The sequence below is a fragment of the Dipodomys spectabilis genome, unplaced genomic scaffold (assembly GCF_019054845.1).
Source record: "Dipodomys spectabilis isolate Male_0828 unplaced genomic scaffold, ASM1905484v1 ptg000136l, whole genome shotgun sequence".
Classification (NCBI taxonomy): Eukaryota; Metazoa; Chordata; class Mammalia; order Rodentia; family Heteromyidae; genus Dipodomys; species Dipodomys spectabilis.
In genome coordinates, this window is record NW_024870813.1 from 1,345,094 (window position 1) to 1,370,091 (window position 24,998).

General features: G+C 47.4%; 1 protein-coding gene across 7 annotated transcripts in view; it reads right to left on the bottom strand.

Annotated features, from left to right (window-relative positions):
* Ldb3 (LIM domain binding 3) overlaps positions 1-24,998 on the bottom strand; it is a 74,671-nt gene that overhangs the window by 10,425 nt on the left and 39,248 nt on the right. For 4 of the 7 annotated variants that reach the window (XM_042690292.1, XM_042690293.1, XM_042690289.1 and 1 more), the window contains 4 exons: positions 17,860-18,002; positions 8,055-8,547; positions 5,331-5,511; positions 3,874-3,994 (listed from right to left, as the gene is read on the bottom strand). In XM_042690292.1, the coding sequence (XP_042546226.1) occupies positions 3,874-3,994; positions 5,331-5,511; positions 8,055-8,547; positions 17,860-18,002 (938 nt within the window). Of the gene's footprint in view, positions 1-3,873; positions 3,995-5,330; positions 5,512-8,054; positions 8,548-17,859; positions 18,003-20,000; positions 20,184-24,998 lie in introns of all 7 variants that reach the window. The other 3 variants (XM_042690290.1, XM_042690291.1, XM_042690288.1) reach the window with 1 other exon arrangement.

The window sequence follows — 24,998 nt, forward strand, 5'->3', positions numbered from 1 at the left end:
GAGGTTTTTTTCCCCTTTGTTGCTATTTTTGTTTTCTTTTCTTTTTGTCTTGTTTATTTATCCGTCTTTGGGAGGAGGGTAAAGGGAGGCGCAAAAATGGAGGGACAAAGGGTGAACAAATGCAGCAGTGGTACTCACTAGACACTATGTTGAAAATGAACTATACAACTTGTGGGTGGAGATAGGAGGAAAAACTGGGAGACAGCTAGGAAAGGGATGACATTGTCCAAAAAGAAATGTACTCTTTACCTGACTTATGTAACTGTCCCTCTTTGTACATCACCTTTATAAAACATTATTTAAAAAAATAGGATTCCACTTAGATGATAACCTAGAGGAATAAAATTCATAGTTACAGAAAATAGAATGGTGGTTGCCAGGAGCTGAGGCCATAAGAGAAGTGTAGTCTCAGATTAGACAAAAGGCTTCTGAAAATTGGTTCCACAACTTGTGAATACATTACTGAACTGTATGCTTAAAATGGATTGGGTGTTGTTGGGTCAGTTTTTGTTTTATTTAACATACCCACCTTCATCAAAATGACACCTGGGATTGATGACACCAAGGCCTCTCATAGCAGGCAAGTGTTTTACCACTGAAGTATATCCTTAGCACTGATATATTTTATTAACTCTAAGGCAGGTTTATCAACCAAGTTTGGCTTAACTGTTGGGTCACCTAACCCTTCATCTTGTTCATAAGAATATCATTCATGAGCCAGGTGCTAGGAGCTCATGCCTGGATACTCAAGAGGCTTCAATCTGAGGATAGAGGTTCAAAGCCATCCTAAGCAGGAAAGTCTATGAGACTCTTATCTCCAATTAACTTCCATGGTTCAATTATAGAGCGCCAGCCTTGAGCACAAAAGCTAAAAGTAGTGTCCAGGCCTTTAGTTCAAGCTCTAGGACTGGCACAAAAAAAAAAAAAAAAAAAGATCATTCATTAGTGTATTTAACATATATACTAGATTTCTAGTACTTTTTCTAAAACAAAGATTATATTCTTAATACTTTGCCTTCAACATTTCAATGACTGCTGCTTAAAGCAAAGGATTCTTTTAAATCTAGTGCTAGGGACTGAACCAAGTACTCGAGTATGCCAGACTTGAGGCACCTATCACTGAGCCATCCCTTCAGCTCAGGAAATGGATTTAATTTATATTGCATGTGTATCTTCACTGGAGCTTGAACTCAGGGCTTAGACACTGTTCCTTTGCTTTTTCACTCAAAGCTAGTGCTCTATCTATCACTTGAGCCACAGTTCCACTTCTGGCTTTTTTGGTGGTTAATTAGAGATGAGAATCTCATGGAGTTTCCTATCTAGGCTGGGTTGGAACCTCAATCCTCAGGTCTCAGCCTCCAGAGTAGCTAGGATTACAGGCATGAGCCATGGGTACCAGCTAGAAAGTAGATTTTAAATTATTCTCTACTTTCTGAGGACAGATGGGCTGCATATACCATCTCAATTAATTCATACAACAGCCTCTGAAGGATGGAGTCTGGATGAGGAAACAGACTAAGAAGAGGTGGGTGTCTTGTCCCTGATCACATAGCTTAGAAATGGCCCCGCTGGATTCAAGTCTAAGTCCTCAGAGTTTCTTGATCCAGAGGCAAACTTCTGTCCCTTCTGTCCTCCCATAACACTAGTCTGTCCCCTTGCTGCTTGTACCTTCTACTCAGAATGTCATGTTTATGACCTTTTTTTTTGAGGGGGAGAGGTTGCCATGGAAAGCAGCAGTGGTCAGAGTGGAAATCTGTCATCTTTTCCTGAGCCTCAGACACAAATTGTAACTTTTTACAAATGATGCAAATTATAATGCTGTTGGTTGAAGAATAGAAGCAATTTGTCTAAGCAGAAGAACAATTTTGTTCATCATCAATCACTACCATATGATCAAAAGAAACGGGTATGGAAACTGAGAGACAAAGTGATTTCATTTGAAATAATTCAGAGCTAAAAAGATCTTCCAGCATAAGAACTCAAGACATTTCTTTTTATAATTTATTGTCAGGGGGAAGACATAATTTGTTTTGCTTTTCTCCTAGAAGAACGAGAATGATGTTTATCTTCTGGATTTTAAAGTAAACTAACTGTGTTTCCCTTTTTTACTTCATATTGACTGCCTGGCCAGTCACTGCTGCTATTACTCTTAAAATCAGCATGTTTTCTTTTTCTTCTTCTGATTTTCTGGTGCTACAATCTTCATGTCTGTGTTCTCGTTGCTGGCTTTGAGTGAGTGGTCAGCTAGCCAGGACACCTAGCTTTCTTGTAAAGTGCCATATCTCAGTGGGCACTAGTGACTCATGCCAGTATCATTGCTGCTTGGAAGCTGAGATCAAGAGGCTTGTGCTTTGAGACTAGCCCAAACAGCAATTCACCAGACCCTGTCTCAACCCTTAGCTGGCCTCAGTGGAACATGCCTATAATCCCAGCAACAAAGTGAAACCTAAAGTAGTTCGATGGTAGCTCAGGCATGTGCTTAGGCAGAAAGAGAGAGAATCTCAAAAATGATCAGCAAAAAACAGAGCTGGGGGAGGGGTCTTAAGTGATAAAGTACCAGCCTAGCAAGCAGAAGATCTTAAATTCAAATCCTAGAACTGCCACCCCCCCCAAAAAAAAAAAAAAACAAAAACGAAGTACTGTGATTCCTAAACTTACCATAATTTCTTCCATTTTAGATAATACATTACACTTTGGGATATACAGCAACTCTGAATTCAGATGTTGATACTATAGGACTTTGAAATACATTGTAAGTACAGAGGAATGGACATACACATTTCCATTCCATGTTTTATACCCTCTCTGATTTCCTCCTCTCAATACCACAGATCGGTATTTACAGATCAGGAAAGTGAGGCTTAGAAAATTTTTGTAGCTCATTCAGGGTCACAAAGTTAGTCCAAGATGGAAACAAGAATAGAACCTAGGGGGGCTGGGAAGATGGCTCAGTGGTAGAGCGCTTGCCTTGCATGCCTGAGGCCCTGGGTTCGATTCCTCAGCACCACATAAGCAAAAAGAAAAAAGCCGGAAGTGGCGTTGTGGCTCAAGTGGTAGAACACTAGCCTTGAGCTAAAGAGCTGAGGAACAGCGCCCAGGCCCAGAATTCAGGCCCCACGACCGGACCCAAAAAAAAAAAAAAGAATAGAACCTAGGATGGAGTTCAAAGTTAAGACTAGACTAGACCTGGGTCTTTACATGACAATAACTTGAGAGGTTTCCAAAGCAGTTACAAGACTAATTTGTGACTCATATGTTTGAAGTATGGAAAGGAGAAAGAGACTGGATGTGTAAAATAAACTGTAAAGTACAACTCCCTTTCCCCCAGAAAAACTGCAAATGAGCAGAGGAAATAGATCAACTAGCATCCTTTGTATAATATTAGCTATGATTCTACCACTAAAACAAAATTAAAAACAAGGGAAGAGCCAAGGACTGGTGCTCATGCCTATAGTCCTAGAACTCAGCAGGCTGAGATCTGAGGATCCCAAATGCAAAGCCAGCCCAGGCAGGAAAAGTTCATGTAACTCCTATTTCCAATTAATCAGCAAAAAAACTGAAAGTTAGGGGGTGGCCCAAGTGGTAGAGTCAGAGAGTGGCTCAAGTTCAAACCTTAGTGCTGGAGGGGAAAAACAAAACAAAACAAGGGTTGAGCAATAGAGTGCTTGCCTAGCATGTGTGAGGCCCTGGGTTGATTCCCAGCAGTATACAGGAGACAACCACCACCACCCCGCTCCCCCACCCCCACTCCTGCCAAAAAAAATCTTTCTCCCAGAAAGGAAAGCCTTTTGATAATCAGGTATAAATGGATATAGGCAGGAGGGAGTTCCCGGTGCCTGTCCCCATCTCTCAAATAGGTTCCCATTCTCCTACCTTTCTCACAGTAGGGCTCTCCATCTTCCATGTGGAAAAGGCTGTTCCCAAAAGGCTTCTTGCAGGCTGCACAGACGAAGCAGGTGGTATGCCATGTCTGTCTCAGGGCATGCATCACTTCCTGGGGGAAAAAATGTAAACTCAGGATGCAACCATGTGTGTGTGTGTGTGTGTGTGTGCGCTGGTATTGTTTGAACTCAGGACCTGGGCACTTGTCCTTTAGCCTTTTTGTTGGTACTCTACCATGTAAGCCACAACGTTACTTCTGGCTTTTTGGTCTTTCACTGGAGATAAGCTAAATCCAAAGAACTTTTACTGCCTGGGCTGGCTTCAAAGGGCAATCCTCAGATCTCAGCCTCCTGAGTAGCTAGGATGATAGGTGTGAGCCACACCCAGCCAAGGAAAAGAGGTATTTCTGACTTCCCTATCAGGGCCCTGCCTCTGCCCAAGTAGCGATCAGGAAACAGAGCAGAAGGGCCCAGGAAGCAGATCTTGGACAAGCCAAGGAAAGCATGGGAAAGGTTCCTAGTGTCCTGAGTTTGCAGGGTGCCAGGTTCTGTTTATTCTTCCATAAGCTATGATGCTTAATCCCCCATTAAACATAGAAGGGAGGTCCTGCTTTTTACTGCCACTATTCCCAAGGGGCACTGAGGGTCAAGGCCACCTGCAGGTGAATGGTGAGAACAGGCTATGAATGGATAACTAGCTTTACAGAATTCCCCTATCATTCCAAGCTGCACGGTCCAGGCCCATAATTATTTCTCCTTTTTTTCCATAATTATTTCTTGTCTCAAGTTCATTTGCTCTCTAGTTCACTGATGGCAAACCAAACTCCTTGTGGGAGAAAAATAAAGAGTTGCTCATTCTCTTAGCAGTCATTTCTTTTCTTTCTTTTTTTTCTTTTTTTTTTTGGGTCCGGTCGTGGGGCTTGAACTCTGGGCCTGGGCGCTGTCCCTCAGCTCTTCAGCTCAAGGCTAGCACTCTACCACTCAAGCCACAGCGCCACTTCCGGCTTTTTTCTTTTTGCTTATGTGGTGCTGAGGAATCAAACCCAGGGCCTCCGGCTTGCAAGGCAAGCGCTCTACCACTGAGCCACCTTCCCAGCCCTCTTTCTTTTTTTTCTTTTTGTTGGTCATGGGGCTTGAACTCAGGGCCTGGGAACTGTCCTCGAGTTTTTGTGCTCAGGGCTAGTGCGCTACCACTTTGAGCCACAGCTCTACTTCCAGTTTTCTGGTGGTTCATTGGAGATAAGAGTTTCACTGGCTTTTCTGCCCAGGCTGGCTCTGAACCATGATCCTCAGATCTCAGCTTCCTGAGTAACTAGAATACAGATGTGAGCCACCAGCACCTGGTCATTTCTTAGTTTCCAAATGGAACCCCACAATCTTAGAGGGAAAGGAAAGTGGGATTAGGGAAAAAAAGACAAGGGTCAATGGAGAGGGGTGCTGCCCACTTACCCCCATGATTTTGGTGTTGCACTTGGCACAGAGTGGGGCAAAGAACTGCTCATAACACCGCTCACAGTAAACATTGTTCTGCTCTTCCACAAAGCACACATCTGCCAGGGAGGTCTTGCAGTAGGCACAGTTGAACTCCTCTGGGTGCCAGGAACGGCCCATGGCTACCAGAAAAGGACCCCTGGGTAGGCAGAGAACAGTACCTGATAAGTAGCATCCCCAACCTGGAACTCACTAGTTCAAGAACCTCCCACTTTTGAGACTATTTGACTGGAAGCATAGAAAATTCTGAGAAAGCTCCATAAAGAAAGGTGTCTGCTGTTGTCTTACTCACAGTAAAAAGAACCCAGAAGCAACTCAAATATCCACTGTAGGGGCAGGGTGTTGGGGGCTTACAACTGCAATCCTAGATGCTCAGGAGGCTGAGATGTGAGGATCATGGATCAAAGCTAATCTGGGCAGACAATTCCATGAAACTCTTATCTCTAGTTATTCAGCAAGAAGCCCATACACACACACACACACACACACACACACACACACACACACACACACACACACACTATGGGGTGTAGAACCCAAATCTCTGACAAAAGGAGCAAAGAACCCAGACAATAGGCCTAGCATCTTCCCAAGCCTTGCCTGGGCTCTGGTCTAATTCTCCTCACAGGCACCTGACCTGCCTGGCTCTGCTGCTTGACAGCTGTTCACATTTCTCTTATGGGTTTAAGGGAGTGATCATTTTGTAGTGTAGTTTTTTATAATAGTTTTTAGGGTATCAGCCACAATTTTTTCTCCCTCTGCATCCTAATTTAAAACCAGTTTGGGTCTTTAAAAATCAATTTATTTCCTTTTTAATGGTCTCTTTTCGTGTTCAGTATTCATTTTATGTGTGCTGGTATGAGGGTTTGAACTCAGGCCTCATGCTCCTGCTTGGCTTTTTTGCTCAAGGCTGATACTCCACCACTTGAGCCATACCTTTACTTCAAGTTTTTGCTGATTGATTGGAGATAGGACTCTCACAGATTTCTCTGCTTGGACTGACTAGAAGGCATGATCCTCAGATCTCAGACTCCTGAGTAGCTAGGATGACAGGTGTGAGCCATTGGTACCTGGCTTGCTTTGACATTTTTGAGACACAGTCTTATTTCTTGGCATTAGATTATGACCACAAATGAAAATGTCATTAGTCAAAGTTATCAGACCACCAGATTATCACTAATGCTAACTTTCCTAGTTTATCCAAGTGGAAAGGCAAATACTTTAAGTTACCTCTGAAATCATGTCACTATATTGCCATGACAGTAGGGCCTACCCAAGAAGAACTGGGAGTATTGATGAGGGAACTGGGATTTGACAACCTGCTCAATTTCTTGACTAGATTTTAAAGAAAATAAGAGGAAGAATAGGGGAAGCATTTACCTATAATTTTAATCATCAAGAATAAATACTCATCGGGCTGGGAAAGTGGCTCAGTGGTAGAGCGCTTGCCTTGCATGCCTGAGGCCCTGGGTTCAATTCCTCAGTACCACATAAGAAAAAAGCCGGAAGTGGCGCTGTGGCTCAAGTGGTAGAGCGCTAGCCTTGAGCTGAAGAGCTGAGGGACAGTGCCCAGGCCCAGAGTTCAGGCCCCACGACGGACCCCCCCCCCAAAAAAAAAAAAAAAACTCATTAAATTACAGATTCAAGGCTCTTTTCTAGCTAAGATTGATTAGTAGCCTCAATCCAAAAATCAGAAATCTGAAATGCTCCAAAATCCAAAAGTATTTTTGAGTGGCAGTGTGCTGCTACAAGTGAGAAGAGTGTATTTTTCACCAGGAGTGTGGCTTAAGCAATAGAGCACCTGCCGAGCAAGTGCAGAGAACTGAATTCAAACTTCAGTACCACCAAGAAAAGATAGTATATTTTTTCATATACATAGGCTCATAACACACACACACACACACACACACACACACACACACACACACACACACACAGAGTATTAAACAAGCATAATTCATGACTCCTGGCTGTTAAGTTTAAAGAGACTTGTTTTTTGTTGTTTTGTGTGTGCATTCTGGTCTTGGGCTTAAACTCAGGGCTTGGTGCTGCCCTCAGCGTTTTTGCTCAAGGCCAGTGCTCTGCCACTTGAGCCCCAGCTCCACTTCCAGCTGTTTTGGTGGTTAATTAGAGATAAGAGTCTCACAGACTTTCTTGCCAGGTCTGGCTTCTAACTGCATTCCTCAGATTTCAGTCTCCTGAATAGCTAGAATTACAGGTATGAGCCACCAGCTCCCTGCAAAGAGGCTAGGTTTTTATTTCAGTGTCTACCAAAGCCTTGAGAGCCACAGGCCTGTCTGTAGAAAGACCCAGAAGCAACCCTAAAGGAAAGTAGAGTCAAAGCCAGCACCATCAGCCAGCATGCCCAATAAACCTATTGAAAAGGCTGGAGATTCCCAGAACCCAACCTTAGCCCAAGGGGGAGCTCCAGGCACCAGGCACCAGGCACCAAGCTGGGAGCTCCAACGCTTACCTCACTGGATCCTCCCATCTTCCCCAGGGCTGTAGGTGTCACACAGGAAAGGAAACTACAGCCCAGAGAGGGCCACACAGATATCAATCCAGAGGGACCTGAGGCTGCTAGGCCTGGCTGGTTTATCTCCCCACACCTGCCCTTCCACCTGCAGGGCTCAGCCCTTGGGTGAGCATGCTGCCACGCCTCAAGCGCCCCAGAAGCCATACCGGATGACGTTGTTGCAGTGGCCACAGAGAGGAGTCCGGCTGCTGGCTGGGAATCGCTCTGCTCTCTGGACAGTCCCTCTGGCAGGGGGGGTCACCTGGGGACCCATCTGGGTGTAGGCTGGAGCTCCCCGGGGCAGGGTCTGCTTGCTGATGGAGGTGGTGCTCTTGCTGGGGGCAAACTTCTGAGAGAAGCTGTCATCAGTCACCCAGGGGGGACGGCTGGCAGACTCTGCAGGACCCCCACTGTAGGCCGCTGAGGGTGCAGGGTTATAGTTTGGAGCAGGTGAGGGGGTATAGGCTGGTGCAGGGGAGGGAGAATAGGTGGGGGCAGGTGAAGGGGTGTAGGTGGGGCCAGGGGAGGGGGTATAGGCAGGGGCAGGGGAAGGGGTGTAGGCAGGGGCAGGAGAGGGGGTATAGGCAGGGGCAGGGGAAGGGGTGTAGGGAGTTGGACTGTAATTGGCCCCCGGGGCAGGGCTGTAGGTAGATGCAGGCACTGTAAACCAAAAATAACCAAAGAAATGTGTCAGGAATCCATTCCCCCTCCTTCCCTGCTGCCAGCCAGAGGAGTACAAAAGGTCACTGGGATAAGAAAACAGTTCAATTCACATTGGCAAAGGAGACATTGTGTGTGTGTGTGTGTGTGTGTGTGTGTGTGTGTGTGTGTGTGTGTTGTGTGCACACGCGCGCACTTGCCAGTGCCAGTACTAGGACTTGAACTTAGAGCATGGGTGCTGTTCCTTCGCTTCTTCACTCAAGGCTGGAACTCTACTATTTGAGTGAGGCACATCTCCACTTCTAGTTTTTTGCTAGTCAACTGGAAATAAAAGTGTCCTGGACTTTGCTGCCCTAGCTGGCTTCAAACTGCACGATCCTCAGCTCTCAGCCTTCTGAGTAGCCAGAATTACAGGTGTGAGCCACCAACACTCCACTGGGAGACATGTTATTGAACTTCTTTCAGGCTCAGATTTTAACTCTCTTCAGGGAACCTAGAGAAATAAATAGCAAGCAAGCCCAGCAGAGCCCTGGGGAGCTTGCACAGGGCTGGGAAAGGCATGTAGCTATAAATATTTGCAGCTGTGCAGGGTGGGGCTCAGCCAGCAGGCTGAGACTGCCTGAGCCCTACAGGGGCTGACAGGGAGCCAGGGTGTGAGGGTTCTTGGGCCTGGAAGAGGGTTGAAGTGAGTTGACTTAGCATGCACCAAAGGAAGCATTCATCTGCCACTGGGATCAGTAATTGGACTCTGAAATGTTGCATTCTTGTTACACCTGAATCCAGTCCAGCCTTTGGGTTTTCAAGTTCATATTTCAGGTTTAGCTACAACTGCTTTGTACTGTGTGTGTATATGTGTGTGTGTGGGGGGGGGAGGTGGCCTGGAAGGATTCTGGCTGAGAAGGGGAAGGGTCTTGAAGGAATCACTCAGAGTGAGTCTGGGCAGAGCGATAGGTATAACACAGCCCAAGTCTAGCTGCTCACTTGGTCTCTGGCTGCTCCCCAACCTCCCTCAGGACCCCCACTCTCCAACATCCTAGGTACCAATGGAGTGAAAGCAATCCGAGAACAGGAAAGGGAATACGCTCTGTCTCCTGCCACTCACTGAAGCTGTGGACTCACAACACACAGGCCATTACAGCTGCCACCCCCAAAGCCCTCAGAACCCATTTATTTTATTTTATTTTATTTATTTTTATTTTTTGGTGCCAGTCTTGGAACTTGAACTCAAGGCCTGGGCACTGTTCTTGAACTTTTTGCTCTAGGCTAGCACTATTACCACTGAGTCACAGCTCCATTTCCAGCTTTTTTTGTATGGTTCATTAGAGATAAGAGTCTTAAAAACTTTCTTGCACAGGCTGGCTTCAAACCTTGATCTTCATATCTTAGCCTCCTGAGTAGCTAGGATGACAGGTGTGTGCCACTGGCACCTGGCTAGAACCCAAGTTTCTCCCACCTCTCACTGTGGACCTAGCTAGGCTGACCTAGCTGTGTCCTGAGACATGGTTCATCCTACCTCTGACTTCAGTGAAAAAGATTCTGGAAGCCTCACCTCTTCTGCCAGCTTGCTTCTCTTAAGAGACCTGGCAGGACCTCTTGCCTCCTCCTGAGCTAGATCTGTGTGTGCTAATGCATGTGTGCGCGCACACACACACACACACACACACACACCAGCTGGCCTCAGGACCCTGGCCCCACTTCTGGTCTCTCTTTCCTACCTGATGCCTGGGCCATCTTGGGTAGACTGAGGCCAGCTTTCCCTAACTATGCATCTTTGATTCCCAGATAATGGCCCTTCACAGCAGGCAAATGTGGAACACACAGACATCCCTTATTGGAAGGGATAATGGAATAGGAAGGCATAAAACTCCCCCACAGCTTACCCAGGAGTCATCAGTCATAGTGGGAGTGTTACTGGCTCCTAAAAGGAAGAAGGACCTTCTCCATAAGAAATTGTCCCACCTACTGAGAAGGGGGTGGGATAGGTACGCAGCAGATCAGCAGATCATCATCCTTACATTGTTAATATTATTATTAAATGAGGTAGATCACACCTGTAATCCTAGCTACTCAGGAGGCTGAAATCTGAGGATTGTGGTTCACAGCCAGCCTGGGCAGGAAAGTTCATGAGACTCTTATCTCCAATAAACCCGAAGTGGCCCTGTGGCTCAAGTGGTAGAGCGCTAGCCTTAAGCTAGGGACAGCACCCAGACCCTGAGTTCAAGCCCAGGACCAGCAAAATAAATAAGTAAAATGCTGTGTGTGTGTGTGTGTGTGTGTGTGTGTGTGTGTGTGTGTGTGTGTGTGTGTGTGTGTGTGTTGTCCTGGAGCTTGAATTCAAGATCTGGGTACTGGCCCTGAGCTTTGTTGTACACCACTCTTTGTTTGTACTCTTTGTGCTCTACCATTTGAGCCACAGCTCCACTTCCCGATTGATTGATTGATTGATTGATTGATTGATTGATTGATTGATTGATTTTTGGTGCTTAGTTGGAGACCAGAGTTTTGTGGACTTTCCTTACCTGGCTGCCTTGAACCTTGATCCTCATATTTCAGCCTTCTGAGTAGCTAGGATTACAGACTTGAGCCACTAGTCCTTGGTTTACAATATCTTTTACCCTCAAGGGCATGAGGGGAGGGAGGGAGGAAGAGAAACTCAGAAAGTCTCTAAAACCTTCTAATTCCCCCTAGCTGCTTCTGTAAAGAACACAAGTCCAGGGGCTGGGAAGTTGGCTCAGTGGTTGAGTGCTTGCCTTGCATGCCTGAGGCCCTGATTTCGATTCCTCAGCACCACATAAGCAAAAAGAAAAAAAGCCGGAAGTGGCACTGTGGCTCAAGTGGTAGAGCATTAGCCTTGAGCTGAAGAGCTGAGGGACAGCGCTCAGGCCCAGAGTTCAGGCCCCACAACCGGACCCAAAAAAAAAAAAAAAAGAACACAAGTCCAGTTCTATTTAGTATTCCATGCTATTAGACATTCTTCCTTCCTCCCTTCTTTTTGTCCTTCCCACTTACCTCCCTTTTTCCCTCTCTTCCTCCTTCCTTTCCTTTTTTCTTCTTCTCCCGCCTTCCCTTCTGCTTCTGTTCCCTTCCCTTCCTTTCCCTTCTCCTTCCTTCCTTCCAACTGATGCTAAGAATTGAAACCCAAAGTCTTGTTTGCTGCTCTACCACTGTCCCTAGTTGATACTTCCCGCACAGAGGAAACCCCATGTTCTGAAATGTAGCACAGCCATCGAGAGCCCTGTCTTGGGAGAGCCTGGGGTTGGGATTATAGTTCAGTGGTAGCTAGCTTGTCTACCATGTAAAGACTTTGGGTTTGATCCCCCAGCAGTGCCCTTCAAAAAGTCTAGCTTCATGTCCCAACTCTACAATTTCCTGGCTCTCTATCATTGGGCAAGTTCCTGGGCCTCCGTTTCCTTATTAAAAAAAAAAAAAAAGTGATAAACAACCCATAATACTCCATAACGTTATTATAAGGATTAAAGGAAAATAGGAAAGGGCTGGGAAGGTGGCTCAGTGGTAGAATGCTTGCCTTGCATACCTGAGGCCCTGGGTTCGATTCCTCAGCACCACATAAGCAAAAAGAAAAAAGCCAGAAGTGGCGCTGTGGCTCAAGTGGTAGAGTGCCAGCCTTGAGCTAAAGAGCTGAGGGACAGCGCCCAGGCCCAGAGTTCAGGCCCCATGACCAGACCCAAAAAAAAAAAAAAAAAAAAAAATAGGAAATACAAAGTATTTAACTTAGTAGCTGATATCATGTGTGTGTCACTAAATGTGGGTAGATGGCAAGGAGGGTGGCACCTGGGTCTCAGAATGGTTCAGCAAGGTTACATTCCCACCAAATGATATTCTTTTTCCAACCTAAAACACCTCCCATCCTTAAGCCTGGACAAGCCTTGGTTAGGCCTCAAGAAGTGGAGTAACATGGCCTAGTCATCGTTGTCTCTATTGTCTCTGGGGTCTAACTCTATTCACTATCATTGGTTTGGGCCCACCTAGGATTGGGGAGAGGGGATAGCATGGAATGTCTTCCTGACAAGCCCAAGTGTGTGGTGACATTTGAAGTGAAGGCTGCTCTTTCTTCTATGACTTGTACTCATTAGTTCCATTGCAGGGAAGAGGGTTAGGGGTCAGGCAACACCACTTGATTTCTTTCAGAAGAGGGACAGCCTTTCAGCTGGGCACTCACTGGTGGCTCAAACCTATAATCCTAGCCACGCAAGAGGGTGAGAGCTGAGAATGGAGATTTGAAGCTAGCTGGGCAAGAAAGTCTCCAATGCCCCCCCACTCCAAATTACAGGTTTAAACAGGTCTGATAAAAAAGTAAATCCAACATACCTACCAGTCCCATAAAAGATGTAACCACACAGAGAGAAAATCTGCAAGAAAGAACTCTGTATTTTCTGATTGCCCAATGCTCTAGTAGGCCAGAGCTTTGATGCTAGCCCTGCCTAGGCAGGGAAAAAGTAGTGAGAATAAATTGTATAAATGTCTTCTCATTGGTCAATGAATGTGCCCCACAAGGTGAGGGATACCCAGAGAGGTACTGGCTCTTAGTCATATGGCATCGTGGGTGAGAGGAGGAAGTAAGTTCCTTGGGGGTCCACATCTGAATGAATGACTTTCTGTTGCCTGGAGATTCCACTGTCCAGAAGCCAGAGTGAGTGAAAGGTTATATGCTTTCTATGGGGACCACATCTTCACCATTTTGTTAGCTTTCCTTGGTTGTTAACATGGAAACTCCTAGTGTCTTACACAAGCTTGGCTAACTCTCCTGGACCTTTTAGGTGCTCTGCTGTCATCTTGCTTAAATAGAATATCCATCTTGGAGCCCAGAGGTTTGTTGGTCTTTGTGAGAGCCCCCAAAAACCGAGCTGTGAGACCTGAAAGGACTGGGAGGATGGAATGCTTCTTCCCAACATGAACTCTCAGAACACTGAGAGTTTCCCGAAAAGGTCAATCAGTCCTGGCTTGGAGGGAATTCAGATTTCTATCCCAGTGTAGGCTATTTCCACACCAATCTTTCTGGGAATTTGGAGATAGACAAAAATCTATGTTAACCATAAGTCATTTACTACTTACACCTGCTTCTTAAGATAAAAAAGTTAGTCACTTGAGTAAAAATATACCACATGATTGGTGCTTGTGACTTCAAGGAAATTGCGACTTCACTTTCTGTGTATGCACCTGTACCCTACTCAATAAATACCTTGTAAAATGGACCCAGGACACGTGAAGCTGGCAGAGACTTCAGGCCCCTGGTTCCCAAACCTCAATTTCATGGTCTGGTGTCTGTTATTGTCTTGTCTCTGGTTTCCCGGGATTGCGACAGCTATTTATGCTATTGGCAGAGGTAAATAAATACATTAAAACTAAGTCCACCAACTTTTTCACAAGGCAATTTTGACTACCTGAATATTTCTTGCTCTCAGATTTTGGTGTCTCTCATCAAAACAATGGCTACCAGGGTGGCTTCCACATGCAGGCTGATGGTATGCATAAGCTCAGGAAATAAATACTCCACACAGCGCAACCAGACTGATAGTCCATTTTACAGAGGAGGAACTGAGCCTTGGAGAGTTCAAAGTCAGCCATCTGGCCAGCCAGCTGCCTAGCAAAAACCAGGACCCGGTCCAGCTCAACACCCCGGCGTAGCCACACCCTAAACTGTTGAGCAGGCTTAGGCCCCGCCTGTCCCAGCAAACCTTGCTGCGGATCCACCTTTCCTGCCCCCCTTCCTCCTGTTGCCTCCCTCCCCCTTCCTCTCATGTGAAAGCCCCTGGGACCCCTTGGATTACCCTCCTTTTCTAACTTCCCTAACACTAGGATCAGCCTCCTGGTTTGGCTGTTTCCTAGCTCTCAGGGAGGCCCAGCCCTTCCTTGTGGCGGGGTGGGCCACCCCCACCCCCTACTTGGAGCCCCCCCCCCCCCCCCGACTCCCTGGAAGTGGCAGGGTGGGGTGGGTTGGAGCTGTTTTCCGGTCCCCTTTCCCCCTGTGCCCTTTAGCCTGCCTCGCTGCGCGACAAGCCCAGAGACACGATATCCATCTGGGAGCCTCGGGGCTCTGTTGCTATTTTCTGCATGATGGAATTCAGCACGTCCAAATTAGAAGGTGATATTTCATCTCTAATTGGCAAGTTCAAAAGGCTCCCTATCGCACTCGGAGGTCTCGAGACTGTGTAATTAAACAAGGTTGATCTCTGACTCACTCCGGGGCCGAGCTGGGCCTGGCTCTCCCGGAGCTCCCCGGCCGCCGCCCGGCCCGGCCCCAGGCCCGACCCCCGGGCCAACGTGGCCACCTGGACCATCCCGTCCTCCCGGGACCCCGAGCCGCTGCCCCTCCCGGGCCCCAGGTGTTCGGTATACTGCGCCAACGATAAGATCAGGCACGACGAATGCCGCCCTGGGCCCGGGGGAGGCCCGCAGGGAGCTGCCCGGGTCCCCGCAGCCGGGTGGGGCGCGGGCCCACGCTCCCTGCTTCGCCCGGGCCGCCAGCCAGCCGCCCCCGGACCTCCCTCGGCGGCCGGGCCTCCCCGGGACGGGAAGCTGGGGAACTGCCCGCCCTTCTCCCCTCCAGGCAGCAATGAGTTAACGTCTGCCGCGCCTGGGAACGGCGCGGAGACCCGCGGCTCCGACCCCTTCTCTCCCGCCTGGGCTCCTGTCCCGGACTGGAGCGGAAAGGCACGACGCCGGCCCGGCCTGCGGTGCGCGCCCAGCGGTGCGCGCCCTGGAGCCGTGTTGCCCCCTGGCGGGACCTCGGGGAACGACCGCGGCCACGCTGAAAGCGCCCAGAGGTTCTGTCACTACCAGGGGGCAGAAAAGCCCTCGCAGGGACACCCGCAGCCTCGCATCCACGAGCTCCCGCCACTGTTCCCGGTCTCCCAGGCGCGGCCACTTCCATACTTTCCACCCAAGGTCGGTCACATTGCAGCCCTATACAAAATGCCACTCCACCCCGGAGAGTTGTTGGGTTTCTGTTTTGTAGTGTTTTTGTTGTGAGCCAGTCCTGGGACTTGAACTGGGACTCAGTCTGGGTGCTGAGCTTTTTTGTTTAAGGCTATCGCTTTACCACTTGCACCACAGCTCCACTCCCACTTTTTGGTGATTAATTGGAAATGATGAATCTCATGAACTTGTCTGCCAAGCTAGCCTCCTGAGTAGCTTGGGTTACAGGTATGATCCATCGGTGTCTGGCCAGCCCCTGGAGTTTTAACTTCAAAACTTGCTGCACTTGGCATACATGAACACACACACACACACACACACACACACACACACACACACACACACATCCTGATTTTTCAGATGAGGAAGTTGGAGTCTGAGAGATGGGGTAGATTTACTTTCCAGAGCAGCCTGGGAATTGTCAATCTGATACTAAAGTATTTCCTGCACTCTCAACACTGCGATCAGAATGAGTTTTATAAAACTGAGGACTGATCATGGCACCTCTGCCCCATAGGCCAAGCTCAATCTCCCCCAGACAAGGCCTTACCGGGCCAAGCTCCTCTGTGCCCCATCCCCAGGAGAAAAACTCAGTGGAGTCTCTCTTGTGCCTGAACAGGACATGCCCCAGAGTCTAGATGTTCAAGTGTTGCTCTTAACCTCTGGCTCCTGGGTAATTCACACTCATGCACAGAAGGCTTTCTCTGTGCCCCTTCCCTCTTCCTTAGAATGACCCACCTCATTCCTTCCCAGACAAGTCTGCAGATTTCCTGTCTTCATCAGTTTACCATGTGTGTCTATGCCAGGCAGGAAGGACATGGAAGTTGCTGTACCTTCCACACTTCGTTCTGCTATAAATCTAAAACTGCTCTTTAAAAAAAAAGTCTAGCCAAGTGCTGGTGGCTCACACCTTCTAGCTACTCAGGAGGCTGAGATCAGAAGGATTGTGGTTTAAAGCCAGCCTGGGCAGGAAAGTCAGTGAAGCTCTTATCTCCAATTAACCACCAAAAAGCTAGAAGTAGAACTGTGCCTCAAGTGACAGAGCACTAGCCTTGAGCAGAAAAGCTAAGAGACAGCATTCAGGCCTTGAATTCAAGCGCCAGGACCAGCACTTACATGCATGCGTATGCGTACGCACACACACACACACACACACATACACACACACTCAGGACCCTGAGCATACTGGGTAAGTCCTCTACCATTGAGCTACATTTCTAGTCCTGTTCTTCCATTTTCTTTGCTTTTGCTTTATATCTCCTCATACCAGGCCCAAGTCAGGTACTAAGGGGGAAAAATCCACCATAGCCCTGCTCTGCTAGAGTTCAGAGTCAGAATCCAATGGGAAAGAGGGGATGCCAGGAATACCAACTGGCACAGAAACGTAGGCTTCATATTAGCTTAAATAATTGCCCTTGGGCTTTAGAGAGTAGACCCAAGTTTGGCTAGGAAGGCAAGGGGACATGGGCTAACTCTGCTGTCCCTGCTAGGCCACCCTGGGCACTGACGAAGACGGGAGCTCAGAAAGGCCAGTGAGTTGTGCTTGGACCCATCCTGAGCAGGCCATGTACCTGCAGATTTACTGCCTCTGCTTAGGAACCACAGAACCACAAAACAGACAGAACAGTTAAGATTCCCCTGTGAGGGGCTGGGAAGGTGGCTCAGTGGTAGAGCGCTTGCCTTGCATGCCTGAGGCCCTGGGTTCGATTCCTCAGCACCACATAAACAAAAATAAACAAGCCGGAAGTGGCGCTGTGGCTCAAGTGGTAGAGCGCTAGCCTTGAGCTGAAGAGCTGAGGGACAGCGCCCAGGCCCAGAGTTCAGGCCCCACGACCGGACCCAAAAAAAAAAAAAAAGATTCCCCTGTGATGCAGTAAGTCCCACACCTGTGACATTTTTTTGTGACAGCAACCTGTCTTCTAGCTTGAGCCAGACCCAGATTCATGGAGGAATGGTACTTTTTTCCCTTACTCATTCCTCCAAACCTTCTAATGCTCACCTTGAACATAAATGTTTCAGCCAGGAACATCTGCTTCTTTCTTTGCTTTTCTTTTTTCTACTTTTTAGGTCCAAGACCAAGATTCGAATTTAGTACCTGCCTCTTTTGCTCATTGGCTAGTGTTCTATCAACTAAGCCATGCCTCCAAACCCTGAAACATCACTTTTAAGAGCTAGGAGATCCCATCCCTACCTGGCACTGTCTACCTGTCTTCTAAGGCCAGATACAGGCTGCAAAGAATTCTTGTCCACAAATGGCTTCAGAAGGGCTGAGATTCAACCGCAGGGCCTCACTGGCCACCATTCTTCAGGAGATGTGACCTGAGAGCTCACCCTTTGTGCAGCCTGGACAGCCTTCCCTCCCATTCTGCTTCTCACCTGGCTGGTAGACAGAAGGCCGGATGCTGGCAGTGGTGACAACCCGGGGCTTGGGTGCAGGTGCAGCTGGACCTTCGCTGTAGCTTGTATGAGAAGCTGGTGCTGGAGAGGCAGCCGCTGAAGAGCTGTAGGCAGAGCCTGGCCTGGAACCAAGGGGAAAGAGTTACCATCAGGGACCTGGCAGCCATGGCAAACTGGCTCCCTGATCTCCAGAAGCCTCCACGAGGAGGAATTCTGATAGAAATATACTTGGGCTTGCACCTATACTCCTAACTACTCAGGAGGCTGAGATCTGATTTCAAGGGTCAGCCCAGATGGCAAATCTGAGAATGATCTCCAATTAACCAAAAAGACTAAGTGGAGGTATGTCTCAAAGGTTAAAGCGCCAGCTGAGTGCAAGTGTGAGGCCCAGGGTTCAAGCCCCATTACAGGAACACACACCAAAAGGTTCTTGGTGAACCTGGGCACCAGAGGTTCACACCTGTAATCCTAGCTACTCAGGAGGCTGATATCTGAAGATCACGGTTCAAAGCCAGCCTGGGCAAGAAAGTCTGTGAGACTCATCTCCAATAAACCACTAGAAAACCAGAAGTGGCACTGTGGCTCAAGTGGTAAAGTGCTTACCTTGAGCTGAAGATCGCAGGACAGTGCCCAAGCCCAGAGTTCAAGCCCCATGACTGACCAAAAGAAAAAAAGATTCTTGGGGGAGATGCCAGAAGCTGTGAAGAAGTCAGAATCTTGCAGGAGTAGGGAACTACACCCTGTGCTTAGTCCTACCACCTTTGGAGGGAAAGGAGAAAAGGTCCTAGCCTTTACTCCCCCATAGGACTGCCATGCTGTGGTGGGATCCAGGATGGAGGCAGAAGGAGGGAAAAGGAGGGAAATAGATGTGGTTAGAGTTACCTGGTCCTCCATTCCCCAATACTTCCATGGACTTCAAAGCCTCCACCACCTGGCCTCTTCTTCCTACTTCTTGTCTGTCTGTCTGTCTGTCTGTCTATCTGTCTATCTGTCTGTCTGTCGCTCCTCTGTGCTGGTCATGGGGCTTGAACTCAGGGCGTAAGTGCTGACCCCTTAGCTTTTTTGCTCTACTATTTGAGCTCCAGCTCTACTTTCTGCTTCTTAGAGTCTCACAAATGTTCTTTCCAGGGCTGGCTTCAAACTGCAATCCTCAAATCTCAGCCTCTTGAGTAGCTAGGATTATAGGTGTGAGACATTGGTGTCTGGGTCCTATTATTTTGTCATTGCTGGTCCATGCAATGGTCTCAGGTTTCTGAGCAAGAATGCTTCAGCAAGGGTTCAGAGGAAGAAGCCATGAGGCTCCTAGCAGCTCTCCCAAGCAAATCCGGTCCACTTGGAGAATTCCTGCTGCCTCTTCCCACTGACTTGAACAGCCTCTCTCCACATGTGGCCCAGAAACCATGGGAGCAAATGGATGGGGGAAAATGTGTCCTAGTTCATTGCCCTCAGGAAATGCTGAACTTGGCCTCTGTCTTGAGGAGCTGAAAGTTCCAGGAACTCTAGAGTTCAGTAGCTTGTTTAATCTTGTCTGACTCCATGTTTCTCAATTCCATTTGTTTTTGAAACCCCTTTCTTCACTTAAAATTAATGAACACCTTGCAGAACATGTCTCTGCATCTTTCAGATCCTAAAGCGAACACACAATCAACACCCAAGGCAAATGGGTTATAGGTTGGGGGGGTGTGGAGAAGTGAACTCCTAGAAACTGACCTTTCCTGGCCTCTGGCTTCCTGTGTTCCTTCTACCTGCTCCCCATGGGTGCAGTACCCAACCCTGCAGAACTATAGGAGGAGAGATGCTACCTCTCTAGGGCTCTGGCCAGGAATAGCCCAAGGACAAAACCTACCGCCAAGCACTGAGAGGATCTAGGAGCTGCCTCAGTCAAGGCAGAGATAAAATAGTCATAGGGACCAAGATCTCAGACTTAAGGGCTGTGCACACTTGCTCTGTCTCTGTGCCAAGTTCTGGCTGAATGAAGCCAATGACTGCCCTTTCTGGGCTTGCTTGTATTTCTGCAGGACACCAACCAATGGGCCCAAGCTGTTCGAAGATGGTTCCAGGGTGAGGCCGTTTCTGCTTTCCTTTCCCATAGTGATGGCAGACACCTGCAGGCCAATTACCTTGGACCATCCATAGGGCTTGAGGCAGGGGCTGTAGCAGAGGCGGTGGCAGCATGGGCAGCACCTGCAGCCAGGGGTGGCGAGGCTGCACTGGGAGAGGCAGCAGCAGGCGGCTGGGCAGAAGCGGGCAGCAGTGGGGTGGCGGCCTGGCTGGTGCACACCGGAGCATGCTCAATGGGGGTGCTGATGAGGTGGGACCAAAAAAGACAACCGGTCAAGGAGGACCCATGCCCCTGGGCCCTTTGCATGGGGCACAGGGGGGGCAGCAGTGGTTGGTCTAGGAAAGCACCATTTTAGCAAAACCAGCAGAATCTCCAGCACTTATACCTTCCACGGGCAGGGCCAGTGCTCCTCTGGGAACATAGGAGGAGACAGAACACACAGAGGCACCTGGGAATTTATTTATTTTTATTTTATTTTATTTTATTTTAGGGTCTGGTCATGGGGCCTGAACTCTGGGCCTGGGCGCTGTCCCTCAGCTCTTCAGCTCAAGGCTAGCACTCTACCACTTGAGCCACAGCGCCACTTCTGGCTTTTTTCTTTTTGCTTATGTGGTGCTGAGGAATCGAACCCAGGGCCTCAGGCATGCAAGGCAAGCACTCTACCACTGAGCCACCTTCCCAGTCCCAACACCTGAGAATTTAAAACATATTCTCACTCTGGTACTAGAGCTTGAACTCAGGGCCTGGGCACTGTCCCTTAGCTTCTTCACTGAAGGCTGATGCTCTACCACTGGGGCAATAGCTTCACTAATAACTCTCTCTCTCTCTCTCTCTCTCTCTCTTTCTCTCCCTTCCTTCCTTTCTTCCCTCTTTCTCTCTCTTTTATATTTTTGTCCATAGGCCTTGAACTCAGGGACTGGGTGATGTCCCTGTGCTCTTTTTCTTAAGGCTAGCACTCCACCACTTTGAGCCACAGCTCCATTCCCAGTTTTCTGGTGGTTAGTTGGAGATCAGAGTCTCACGGACATTCCTGCTGGGGCTAGCTCTGAACCTGGACTTTCAGATCTCAACCACTTGAGTAACTAGGATTACAGGTGTGAGCCATGAGCATCCGGTTGTACTTGCTAAATTTTTTTTTTCTCAGCAAAATATAGCTCAGTGGGAAGGTAAATTAATTATCAACCATCCTCTTTCTCTTTTGTCCATTCAGCCAGAGAAGTTATTCATTACTTTAGGGGATATTGTAATATTTAAAAGAATTTAAAAAGCTGAGGAAGAATGTTTGAATGGCAAGATCATAGAGATTGGAGCTGTGAGGAGGACTTGGGACATGAATAGTACATAAGCCAGAAGGATAAAAGTTATCATCCAGGCAGATCAGCTTATCTGGATCAGTGGGGGCAGGAGTTACGGAAAGAATCACTTGTGTCCCTTTTCAGTGTAAACCCTAAAAAGTGACAGGCAGAGCCAACACAGTTTAAAGATCCTCACATGGCCTAATACCCAAGTGGGTTTCCTACACATCCAAGAGTGACACAGATGTGGCCCTGCACATCTGTGGATCTCAAAGGCATTGTAAATAGAACAAGAAGGGAGGCTACTCTGTCACTATGAGCCAGCAGGATCACAAGATAGAGATCTCCATCAGATGCCTACATGATACTTCAAAAGCCAAGGAATTCTATAAATGCCTCATTTTGGGACTACTCCAGGACAAGAGCAGGCAGGGCCTGCACTGATGGGATTAGACTTCTGCTACCTGAGAAATAGGGCAGAGAACAAAAAATCCACTCATAGGAAATGGAGGGGGGAGGGGACCCCGCTGGGGAAGGGGGGGAGAGCCAGGAGTAGGACTTAGGAAAGATGGACAAGTACAGTCATTGTATTTAATGTACATATGTAAAAATAGAACCATGTAACTTGAGGGGACAGGTGGGGTTGGGTAAGATGGGGAGAATGATAGAAGGGTGACATTGATCAAGACGCACTGTACTTATAAACTGATGTGTTGAATTGAAATCCTTTTGTACAACTACTTAATGATAATAAGAATATATATTATTATATATATAATAATATATATAAAATATATATAATAATATATGTATATAATATATATTATTATACAGTAAAAATACATAGATATTCTTGGTTTTATTGGTTTTATTTACTTATTTACTTTTTTCCTGTACTGAAGTTTGAATTCAGGGGCTTACATGTGCTAGGCAAGTGCTCTACCACTTGAGCCACACCTCTACCACCTTATCTTTACAGAACATCCCTCTAATATGGGTTTTATCAACTCTAATACACAAGGAAAACAGAAACAGAATTCAGTTGCTCAAGATTCTAGAGCTTACCCATAAGGACAAAATGACTGAGGGTCATTTTGATTTGAAACCTTAACCAGTATGTCATGGGAGAAGAAAGAAGCCTCTTTTTATGTCAGCCAAGTAGATTCTGTCTCCAATAAAGTATGCTACTTTTTTTTTTCTTTTTTTTTTTTCTGGGGGGGGTGGGGGGTGGAGGTGTGCTGGGTCTAAGGCTTGAGCTCAGGGCCTCACAGTACCACTTGGCTTTTTTGCTCATGGCTGGCACTTTACCATTTAAGCCACTGTCCCACTTTCAGGTTTTTGCTGGCTATTTGGAGATAAGAGGAATTTTCTGCCTGGGGTTGGCTTTGAACCAAAATCCTCAGATCTCATTCTCCTGGGTAGCTCCGATTGCAGGTGTGATCCAACACTGACTGGCAAAGGGTGCTATTCCCTCCCCTCCCTCCCTCTTTCTTTCTTTCTTTTTTCCTTTTTTCTTTCTTTCTTCCTTCCTTCCTTTCTTTCTTCCTTCCTTCCTTCCTTCCTTCCTCCCTTCCTTCCTGTCTTTCTTTTTCTTTCTTTCTTTCTTTCTCTCTCTCTCTTTCTTCCTTTCTTTCTTCCTTCCTTCCTTCCTTCCTCCCTTCCTTCCTGTCTTTCTTTTTCTTTCTTTCTTTCTTTCTCTCTCTCTTTCTTTCTTTCTTCCTTCCTTCATTCCTTCCTTTCTCCTTCCTTCTTTCCTTCTTTCTTTCTCTTTCTTTCTTTCTTTTCTTTCGTTTTTCCTTCCTTCCTTCCTACCTACTTTCTTTCTTTCTTCATTTCTTCCTTTCTTCCTTTGTTGTAGAGCTTGAACTCAGGGCCTGGGCACTGTCCCTGAGCTCTTTTTCTCAAGGCTAGTGCTCTACCTCTTTGAGCCACAGCTCCACTTTGGAATTCCTGGTAGTTCATTGGAGATAAGAGGTTCATGGACTTAACTGCCCAATCTGGTTTTGAATTCCAGTCCTCAGATTTCAGCCTCCTAAGTAGCTAAGATTACAGGCATGAGTCACCAGCACCTGGCTCCATATTCATTCCTTCCTTCCTTCCTTCCTTCCTTCTTTCCTTTCTCTTCTCATCCTAGGGCTTGAACTCAGGGCCTAGATTCTGTCCCTGAGCCTCTTTGTGCTTAAGGCTAGTGCTTCACCACTTGAGCCACAGTGCTGCTTCCAACTTTTTCTGAGTAATTTATTAGAGATAAGAGTCTCACAGGCTTTCCTGCCTGGCCTGGCTTCAAACCATGACTCTCAGATCTCAGCCTCCTGAGTAACTAAGATTACAAGCAATGAGCCACCAGCACCTGGCTCCTTCTTTCTTTCATTCATTCTTTTTTATTTTTTGTTTCTTCCTTTCTCTTTGCTAGTAACTGGGGATTGAATTCAGGATTGGCTCTGAACTTTAAGCCTTAGATCTCAACCTTCTGAGTAGCTAGGATCACCAGTGTAAAGCCACTGGCACTGGGCTAACTAAGGGTGCTATTCTTATTAGAAAGAGAGTTAACAATACTTCCCTCTACTGAGTGCTTCCCTAATAGCATCAATGTTACCTTATTATTTTGTTTGATCTTTCCAGTGTTCCTAAATGATAGACGTAGTGAACCCTTTTTGAGGAATCTGCATTCCTAAGAGATTGCATATCTGTACATCACACCACTGCCAACTGGTAGAAAGGGGGTTGAGCTCTAATCACTGCAGTGTTCCTGAAGCATAGTGGCCACATAGGGATTTTATTAAACTGCAGCTTCTAGTTGAGCAGGCCTAGGGTGGGGCTGAGTCCGGTATTTTTTTTCCATCAAACTCCCTAGTGGTACTGATCCCTGGCCCACACTTGGAGTGAATGTATCTCTATGCAAGGTAATCATGAGCTATTTACCAAACTGTCACCCAATTTCTCTCCTCCAGCAGACACGCTCTGCCTACAACTTCCCTGGTTTAATGGTCAGAGAGGAGGCCTTGGGCCTTTTTCCAGTTTGCAAGCCTGCAACAGGGGTGGCCCTGGCTCTTCCACAAGGCCACTTTCCCAGCCTCTGTGAAAAACCTTGCTTTGGAAGTGGTGCTGTGGCTCAAGTGGTAGGTAGAGCACTCGCCTTGAGCTGAAGAGCTCAGGGACAGTGCCCAGGCCCAGAGTTCAAGGCCCATGACTGACCAAAAAAACAAAAAACAAAAACAAAAAAGCTTGCCTGTGGTGTAGCTGCCTCAGAGAAGAAACTACAAACCCTGAAGCTTGCTGAGCTGGTTCCTCACAGGTGGCAGGTATAAAAAGGCCCAGGCTGACACAGGACATGAGTCCTTCCTTCCTTCCTGCCTTCCTTCCTTCCTTCCTTTCTTCCGTACTGGGGCTTGAACTCAGATTCTCAAACTCTCACTTTGCTCTTTTGCTCAAGGCTGATGTACTACTAATTGAGTCACACCTCTGTGTGTTCATTACAGATAAGAGTCTCATGGACTTTTCTGCTTGGTCTGGCTTTACATCTCAATGCTCAGATCTCAGCCTTCTGTTTAACCAGGATTATAGGCATGAGCCATCAGCCCTCTGCAGGGCACTAGTCTTTGATTACCTGTCCTTGGCCCCATCCTACATTTTCTAGTTGCCTGCTGGGGACTGAGGACACCACACAAGGCAAGAGTGATGGAAATTTTGAACCTAGTGCTCTCTTGTTTGCTTCAACTCACTGTCAAACTGGCTATCAAGCTGCCCTCCATAGCTCTATA